Source organism: Panthera leo, chromosome A1 (genome assembly GCF_018350215.1).
Source record: "Panthera leo isolate Ple1 chromosome A1, P.leo_Ple1_pat1.1, whole genome shotgun sequence".
Lineage (NCBI taxonomy): Eukaryota > Metazoa > Chordata > Mammalia > Carnivora > Felidae > Panthera > Panthera leo.
The window spans coordinates 116,664,715-116,673,822 of NC_056679.1; the positions used below are offsets into that span (position 1 = coordinate 116,664,715).

General features: G+C 42.8%; 1 protein-coding gene across 1 annotated transcript; it reads left to right on the forward strand.

The window, feature by feature from the left end:
• Positions 1-97: 97 nt before the first annotated feature.
• ZMAT2 (zinc finger matrin-type 2) lies at positions 98-6,509 on the forward strand. The gene is made up of 6 exons (XM_042937231.1): positions 98-190; positions 531-624; positions 1,706-1,829; positions 3,511-3,584; positions 4,027-4,172; positions 4,890-6,509. The coding sequence occupies exons 1-6, from the start codon at positions 173-175 to the stop codon at positions 5,031-5,033; spliced, it is 600 nt and encodes a 199-aa protein (XP_042793165.1). The 5' UTR covers positions 98-172; the 3' UTR covers positions 5,034-6,509.
• The last annotated feature ends 2,599 nt before the right edge of the window (positions 6,510-9,108 follow it).

Here is a 9,108-nt window from a genome sequence, read left to right on the forward strand (position 1 = left end):
TGCGTCATTTTCTTGGGGCAGAGGAGGGGCCAACAAGCTTGTTTAAGAAGCCCTCCAGTCCTTATCTCGTTTAGAACACGAGACTCTAAGCTTATTGGAGGGCAAGCCTGCTTTACGGCTCAAGGCCGCTTTTTACGTCATTTTCCGGCTTCCCATTCACTTCGCAGTGAAGATGGCGTCCGGCAGTGGGGTAGGTGTTGTGTGTGTGTGTGTGGAGGCTTTGGTCGGGCGGGGGGCAGAGGGTGCCTTCTCAGTGCGGAATATCCTGCAGCCGGCTGGCTTCTCGACACCTCCTTGTGGTGTAATGGCCCGGATTCAAGACCTTCCCCGTGGGGTTCTGGTTCAGGGTTTGTGGAATCGCGGAGGTCTCTTGGGTTTGGGTCCTGAGGCTACCTTAGTCTGGTGCGGTCCGGAGAGTCTTCGCTCTCCACAGGTCCCCGGGACGCCGTGCCGCGTAGACGCGGGTCTTTCTATTTCTCTAGGGGTCGGACGTGATTAGCGACGAATCTTGAGCGCTTTTTTCTCTACAGACGAAAAACTTGGACTTTCGCCGAAAGTGGGACAAAGATGAATATGAGAAGCTTGCCGAGAAGAGACTCACGGAAGAGAGAGAAAAGAAGGATGGTGCGTGCCTGCTCCGTCAAGGGCTGTGGGTATAGTAGAGGCGAAGCCATAGCTGGGAGCCGGTGGGGAGTTGAAATGCATTGACCTTTTACCCCGTGTAACCTCTGGCAGAGCGTTGCCTCCCTGCCCCTTGAGTTCTTAATGTATAAAACGAGAGCAAGAAGAAGGACTGAAGCGGTTTTGAGGTGTTTTCCCATCTGTTTCTTCTACTTCCTTGCTCTCCTTTTGCTTGGCTCATTTCGTACTTTCCTGAAGTACAGATAAGAGAGTGGAATCCTTAGTAGTGACAGAAAAGAAGTGGAGTATTTTGTTGCTGTGCATTCTGCTATTGAGGCTGACTTCTTTCCCTTGAAGTCACTTAAGGGGAAGAAGAACTGCCTTAGTTAAGACCTTTCCCTGTAGTCTGAGAAGAGCAAGGGTACTACTAAGGAGTGTGTGATTTTTTTTTTTTTTTTTAAGCTGATGCTCAGTAGTACTGCTCCCTATGTACAGTGTTGGGAGTTGGTGCTCCTCTCCTAGATAGAGATTCCACTGTACAAAAATAAATGTCTTATTTTCTGTTTTCAAACGTATACATTCTTCTTTCATTTTAGTTTCACACCATCTTGTACACACTAACCCTTTTAGTTTTTATGTAATTTGTACAGTAGTGCCAGCCACATAACAGGTATTTCCTGAATGTTGATCTCCTTTAAAAATTTTCCCCAGCCCTGTGAAGATTCTTTTCTGTGTTAATGCTTGGGGTATCTGTCTGAAAGTGTCTTTGCTCTTTTAAAAGTTCGCTTTTTGTGAAAATTCAGAACTCCTCCTTTCAATTCAGTTAATCAATAAAAAAAACTTTGCTTTTAGACTTGTTGGCTTTAAAGTGGATAAAAGCTGTACATAGTTTAGGGATTGCTTATCATTTTTCCTGTGTCGAGATTCTGTCTAGGTGCTGCTAGAAGTGCTCCTTGTGTCCCTGGCTTTGGGTTCAAGAAAGAAATGAGAGTATACACCTGTATTTTGGGTATCATGCATTTCTTTTCCCTTCTGGTTCAAGAACTGAAGTATTGAAGAAACTTTCTCCTCTATTATACTTTAGGAAAACCAGTGCAGCCAGTCAAAAGGGAGCTCCTCCGGCATAGAGACTACAAGGTGGACCTGGAATCCAAGCTTGGGAAGACAATTGTCATTACTAAGACCACACCACAATCAGAGATGGGAGGGTGAGTGACGTTTCATCTTTCTCAGGAGCCAGGAATAGGTATAATAAACTCTGTGTTGCTTTTAGCAGGTGTTGAGGAGGTTCCCTGGCCCCAGGATAACAACCTTGTTGCCTACAATTCTACCTTTAAGTTTGTTTTTCTTTGTTCCCCCAAGGTCTCAACTAAACATAATAGTGTCTCTAGGAGGAGTCACTCGGTAGGCTTATTCATACGAGTACTGTAAGTGCTACTTAATATTTTAAAGAAGAAATGAGGAAAAGAACTACTGAAGAGATATTTAGGGGAGAGATTAGGTGGAGATAGAATGGAGCCTAGGAGCTGTTGAATTAAGGGAGTTGAGGTTCCAGACTGGCTGCAGAGGCTGTAGTTGTTATGGATTGCTTGGTTATACACCTTCCTCCTGACTACCTGCCTCCCGTGGTAAGAAGTGTCCTACAACAACTCTTTATTCTTTTGCCCACCACTACTACTTCCATGTTCACTTAGTCTTTCTAGCAGGAGGGCAAAACAGATAGCAATAAATGACATGTCTGAGTTGCTTAGAAAATCCACTAACGTCATTCCTCTTTGTATTAGTTCTCTCTTGCTTTGTAAGTTAACAAATCCAAAATTTAGCATCATGAGATAACAAATAGCTCACAATTTATGTGTCTAAATAATCTGGGAAAGGCTTAGCGAGGTGGTTCTGGCTCAGGGTTTCACAAAGCTACAGTATAGGTATCTGGTGGGTCTGCCTTCATCTGAGGTGTAAGTGGGGCTGAATCATTTGATTGAAGGCTTTTTCACGTGGCAGTGCTTTAGAGGCCTCAGTTCTTTGCCCCATGGGCTTCTCCATAGTGCTGCTCACAATAAAGCAAGTGGCTTCCCCAGAGTAAGACATGGACAGACTAAGACAGAAGCCACTTTTTTTTTTTTTTTTTTTAATTTTTTTAACGTTTATTTATTTTTGAGACAGAGAGAGACAGAGCATGAAGGGGGGAGGGTCAGAGAGAGAGGGAGACTCAGAATCTGAAACAGGTTCAAGGCTCTGAGCGGTCAGCACAGAGCCCAATGCGGGGCTCGAACTCACAGACCGCGAGATCATGACCTGAGCCAAAGTCGGACGCTTAACCGACTAAGCCACCCAGGCGCCCCAAGCCACTTTTTTTTTTTTAATAACCTTATTTTGTAAGTGACATAGCATCACTTTTCACATTCTTTTAGTCACAGACTAACCCTAGTACAAATTGGGAGGGGACTACACAGGGTAGGAATACCAGGAATTTTGGCGTCATGGAGGTTGGCTACCATATTCTTCCAAGAGATAAAGCTTTATGAAAATCAGACGTGCCTTCTTGTAAAAAGAAAATTTACCTAAAAAATAGGAGTTTCTTGGCTGAAACATTAAGATCCTTATAGCTAGTGGGGCTCCTGGGTGGCTCAGTTGGTTAAGCGTCCGACTTTGGCTCAGGTCATGATCTTACAGTCCGTGAGTTCAAGCCCCGCATAGGGCTCTGTGCTGACAGCTCAGAGCCTGGAGCCTGTTTCAGATTCTGTGTCTCCCTCTCTCTCTGCCCCTCCCCTGTTCGTGCTCTGTCTCTCTGTCTCAATAATAAATAAACGTTAAAAAAAAAAAAATTTAAAAAAAAAAAGATCCTTATAGCTAGATTTGACCACAAGTGCTCTTTATTCTGTTTGCTAGGTATTACTGCAATGTCTGTGACTGTGTTGTGAAGGACTCCATCAACTTCCTGGATCACATTAATGGAAAGAAACGTAAGGCTTGGAGGTAGTTTATGCTTAGGGCTGGGTTTGGGGAAAGGGTAGTTTCTGTTGGATCTTTTTTTAATGCCTGAGAAATACTCCAATTGCTTCGGTACAGGGTATCCTTTACTTCATTATCTAATGTTTCTGGAGGCCCTGGATGAGACACTGTTTCAAGCTTTCAACAAGAAGACCATGGTCTTTTCCATGGCCTAGCTGTCCCCACTGGTATGCATTTGCTCAGTAAAGCCAGTTGAACACCACTTGGATCTTGCTATCTGTAGCTGCTGCTTCTGGGAACAAGTAAAGCCAACGGAGTTTTTTTCCAGCCATAATTATTTTTGCTTTGTATTTTATGAGAAGTTTTTTTTTTTTTAATATAATGTCAAGAAAAGACTTTTTGAGGGACTGGGGATGTACTGACATTACCTTTTTCACTGTTGATCCCACCCAGATCAGCGAAATCTGGGCATGTCTATGCGTGTGGAACGTTCCACCTTGGATCAGGTGAAGAAACGTTTTGAAGTCAACAAGAAGAAGATGGAAGAGAAACAGAAGGATTATGATTTTGAGGAAAGGATGAAGGAGCTCAGAGAAGAAGTAAGGCTCTGCTGTTCTTCCATCTTTTATCCCCTAGCTTTGAGTTTTATGTTATGAATCATGGGGAAGCCTTCTTCCTCATTCCACTCCCACCCCCAGAGGATAATTGTATCCTGAATTTCTCTATATTGGGGGAAACCTTTACTGCCTTTGTTTGGGACTCTCATGATCTTAAGAATATGGCTGTAAACCTATTCTTTTTTCGTGGACTCTCTGGGCGTACTTACTTTTTTTCTTACTGCAGGAGGGATTAAATACACCTAGTCCCCAAGAGGCATGTGGAACCAGCCTGACTGGGTCAGAATTCTGTTTCCTTCACTTACTGGCTATGACTCTTGGGCAAGTTATAGAACTTCTCCATGTCTCAGTTTCCCCATATTAGAGATCTTAATATATAATCTACACAAAGCACATACACCAATTCCTGGCATGTGCTGTGTGCCCCAGGATGATAGGTACTATTATGTGGTTTTGCTTCCATAACCTTTTTTAAGAACCAGAGATAACCTGGAATGTAGGACTGAGAAGTGCTCTTCACAGGCTAAAATTTCTCTTTGTTGTTTCTTAAAATCTTTAGTGTGGCTTTTCTTCTGTTCTTAAAATTTTATTTGTCTTTAACTGCTTTCTCCTAAAGATAGAAAGGAATCTTGACCTCACTTGTCTCTTTCAATCTTTGGCTCAGGAGTCTGAACTGATTCTGAGTGATTTCCCCCCTAGGAGGAAAAGGCCAAAGCCTACAAGAAAGAGAAACAGAAGGAGAAGAAAAGGAGGGCTGAGGAGGACTTGACATTTGAGGAGGATGATGAGATGGCAGCTGTGATGGGCTTCTCTGGCTTTGGTTCCACCAAGAAGAGTTACTGAGGCTTTCTATGCTTGGCCCTTTGCTAACTTTGTGTGTGAGGGGGGTCATTTTTTTCCGGGGTACTTGGGAAAGTCCTTAAGAGTGGCAATGGGGAGGGCTCGAGGGTGGGTGTTTGTGGTTTCCCTCTACTTTGGGAAAGAGCACAGGATGCAGAGGAAATGCTGTGGCATTTCCTTCAGCCTCAGTATGTCACTGGAGTCACAGGACCTCTGCCTGAGTTCCCAATAAAAACCTCTTCTGAGGCTGCTTTCCCTAAACTCCCCCTGCATCTTTCCCTCTTCATCTGTCCAACCTCTTACCTGAGCATACTACATTGATCCTGTGTTCTCCCTTTGTTTTAATTTTGACTCTTGGCTTAGCCTGCAGCAGAAAGGTTCTCTGGGTCCCCAGTTTCCAGTTGCTAGCATATTTTTGACCAGCCTTCTATCCCCCTCAACCCCCTCTGGTTTTCTGCCACCTGTGCATGCATGTGTATTTCTGCCTGGGTCTGGTATGTGCGGGCGTGTGTGCATGAATTTGTCACATAGGGGGAGCCTGAGCTAGAACCTCAGAGCATTGCTGCCTTGGGGCCTGATGTTCTTGGCTCCTTCAGTGCATGTAACAGGAAATTAAATGGGACGAGTGTTTGGTGTGGTTTTTGTCTGGTGAGTTTTTTAACCTTTGTTCTTCATATGTAGACTGTTGAGCGTTTCCTGTTTGTTTCATTTTATTGAGGATTACTCTTTTTTTTCTTCCTTGTGAGCAGGCTCTTGGAAGAACCTGTTTGATGCAAAAAAGAAAAAGGAAAAAAAAACTTCATATGGGAGCCCTTGGGTCTCAGAGACTGTTCAACATGTATAATAAATGGCATTGACTGGGCCTATTCACATTTGGTGGGAACATTCCATATTCTTCCCTGTGTATTGTTTTTTTCTTCATACACTGAGTATTTACATATAGAGCTTATTCTTTCTTCTCCCTTCATTTGAGTCCTGTCACTTTTTTTTCCCTAGGTTCCTTCAGCACGAGTTGTATTTTCCTCTGATGGGATGTGTATCCGGAGGAGACTGAACAAAACTTTTTCTCTAATTTTAGCCTCCTTTGGTCTCTTTTTTGGAACAGCAGAGTTGAGGGTTGAACTTAGTGTGTTCCTTATTATCTGCAGTTAGACTAAGCACAGGGTTACTGGGTTTTGGCACTGTTGACATTTTCGGTTGGCTAATTCTTTGTTCTGGAGGCTGTCTTGTGCATTTTAAGATGTTTAGCAATATCCCTAGCCTCTGCTTGTAGTGCACCTCCTCCCCAAGTAGGACAGCTAAGATTGTGTCCCCAGGATATGGTGAAATCCCTAATCCCAGCCCCATTCAGAACCACTGAGAAACTGCCTTCCCTACTTTGGTGTAACTTGAGCATTAGATCACACAGATTGCTGAACTAAAAAAAAAAAAAAAAAAAGCTTTGAAAATCCCTGGATTGGGTACTGTGCATCCCAGGGATACATAAGAAAAAAAATCAGTCCCTTAAATAAACCAACAATAGTTACACAAACTTCTGTATCCTGAAAAGAGGACTCTATGTGGGTTAACAAGGCTGCCACCATATATGCCTTGTTTACGTTCTCTGCCTCATGTAGCCCCCTTGAAGCATCTGAGTCACCTTTGGATCCCTTAAAGTACTATACTCTTTCCTTTGGACTTTTGTACGTAATTCCCTTGCTGTCAGGCATAACTTGACTAATTTGTTTCTGACGCTGAATCTTGCCACTGGGAGCATTATGAATGTTATCTACTGGCTCAAGGCCTGGTTCAAAGTATCTTCTACAATATTTGTTGGCCAATTGCAGGCAGATTAGTGGGTTCTTTGCTTAACAGTATTGTGTGCTCTACAGGTCCTTCAAGTCAGACTCTAGTAGATAGGGCTGTTTTGCTCACCTTTTTAAGGCAGGCTGGAGAAAATATCAGCGAGCTGAGTTCCTTCCATGATTCAGTACTCTTTAGGAAATCATCTAATTCACCTTGTCTTCACAGGATTTCCCTCCCTCTTTGGTACAGTGGAATCTTAACTCGAGTCACCCCTACTAAAAAAGCAATTCTGAATTCCAGGTTCTCTAAATTCTCTTGGGACTAACAAGTGGTTTGAGTCTCTAAGGGGTATGTCTAGGTAATGAGTGTATGAAGGGATTCAAGGCGGTGACTTGAAAAGGTGGAGGGTGGGGTTGGGGAAAGGAGGTGGGGTGGGGTGAGGAGGTGGGATGGAAATTTAGGAGCCCAGAGCAATCCCAGATAACTCAGAAATCTCTGGAAGAGAAACTTACTTGATGTTTGTGGTCTTTCTAAAATCCATGGAAATTTTGCATTTTGGTTGAGGAATATGCCTGTGACTTGCCTACATGTGTTCATTTATTCAGTGATTACTGAGATGCTGACCATGTTCTAGGCCCTGGTATTGTTTTCTGGAGCAAGGCGTCAAGGCTCAGCTGTCATGGAATTTACATTCTGGTGGAATTGCCTTTTAAAGTACCTAGGGGACAAAAGATTGGATGGTTTCAGATCATTCTGTGGCTTCAGGCACCCCCTGGGACTTGAGCCTCTCCCATAGTCCCCCCTCCAAAGTCTTAAATGTGGAGACTTTAGCATTTCTACTCATGGCTATCCTAAAAACATACCTGTGTATGTGTACATATACTTCTAAGGGTATTTACTGCAGGTTTATTTAACAGTGAAACATTTAAAATAAAACATACATTTATTCTTGAATATAGTGCAGCCATTACTATATATATGAATTAGATCTGTGTACTAACAAGAAAGATCAACAAGACCTACTGTTAAGTAAAAGCACAAAAACAATACCAAACTGATTTCCACAAACTTCTGACCCCCTTCATAAAATTATATTCTGTGTTCAGTTAAATATATCGATTGAGAAAAAGGTCTGGAAGATGCATAATGAAATTATAACTGGTTAACTGGAGAAAGTAGGAATCACGGGAAGAGAAAGGTTAGCTGTTTAACAGTACACATGAAAGGAATAGAATATTCATGTGGGTTTAAAATAATTTTTAAAAATAGTAACAAAATAATTATAATACCTATTATGACACTTGGGAGGGGAGCTCTGTGGTTTTTCTTTGGTTTAACTCTAGAGTTCCTAGTAAGGTCTGAAAGAGAACTTGCAGCTTGCAAAGATTTCACTCTTCTGACTTGGGCATTCCCTGTGGTTTGTCCTGGGAGCAGAGGGGCTGGAGGGCCTGTCCAGAGACTTGGGGACCAGGTGACTGTTGCCTGTAATAGAGAATAAGCTTGGAAGGCAACTTCTTGGTAGAGCTTACTAGCAGGTAAAGGAGACATGAGTCCTCATTGCTGTGTGTCCTCAGATGGGCACTTCGAGTGACTGAGTAAGAGCAATTTTTGGACACTAGAGCATACTAGATCACTCCTGTTTTGGTTGACTTATACAGTCTTTCTTGCCAGTCAAGATAGTGTAATCTAGAGGATGTGCCCAGATTGGCCGTAGCTGAGTGGTTTCTTCAAGTAAAGCATCTCCTAGCTACTCAAGTGGTTCAGGACTTGCTGGTACTTTCTAGCCCTTTTGCCACTGCCCCAGCTCTCTTCATTTTCCCAGTAATCAGCTTTGGGGAGAGTATTTTAAGACTAATGCCCTATCCAAAGCACCAGAGCAACTGGTTCTCCAGTGAATGTTCAGCTCCCTTTACACCAGGAACAAGGCTCCTTGGAGAATTGGCTGATGCTAGGACTGGGGAAGGAAATAAAGAGATGAACCTGGAGCGTCTTGTAGTGCCAGAAACAAAATACAACCCTAAACAAAAGACTCCCTTTTAAAATTATGTTTGGTGTGTGGTAATGTTTGTGTTTTTATTCCAGTAGTTATGGTCAGGCTTGTATCTTTTCTCATGTCCTCAAATTTCCTTATTTGGGATGTCCTTTTTTTGTCAGCTATAGCTTGACTCCCTCTTACTATATAACCGAATTATTTTATTCTGTTTTTCCTTTTCTCTCCCATTTTCTTAGTCATGTTGTTTTTAGGAAACAATTTGCATACAGTTTTTCCACACTTGTTACCACCTTTACTTTA

Excerpts from the sequence above, each read along its gene's own strand:
- ZMAT2 (XM_042937231.1), top strand. Across the intron at positions 1,830-3,510 it reads CCACAATCAGAGATGGGAGG|GTATTACTGCAATGTCTGTG; the intron begins GTGAGTGACGTT and ends TCTGTTTGCTAG. Across the intron at positions 3,585-4,026 it reads TCACATTAATGGAAAGAAAC|ATCAGCGAAATCTGGGCATG; the intron begins GTAAGGCTTGGA and ends GATCCCACCCAG.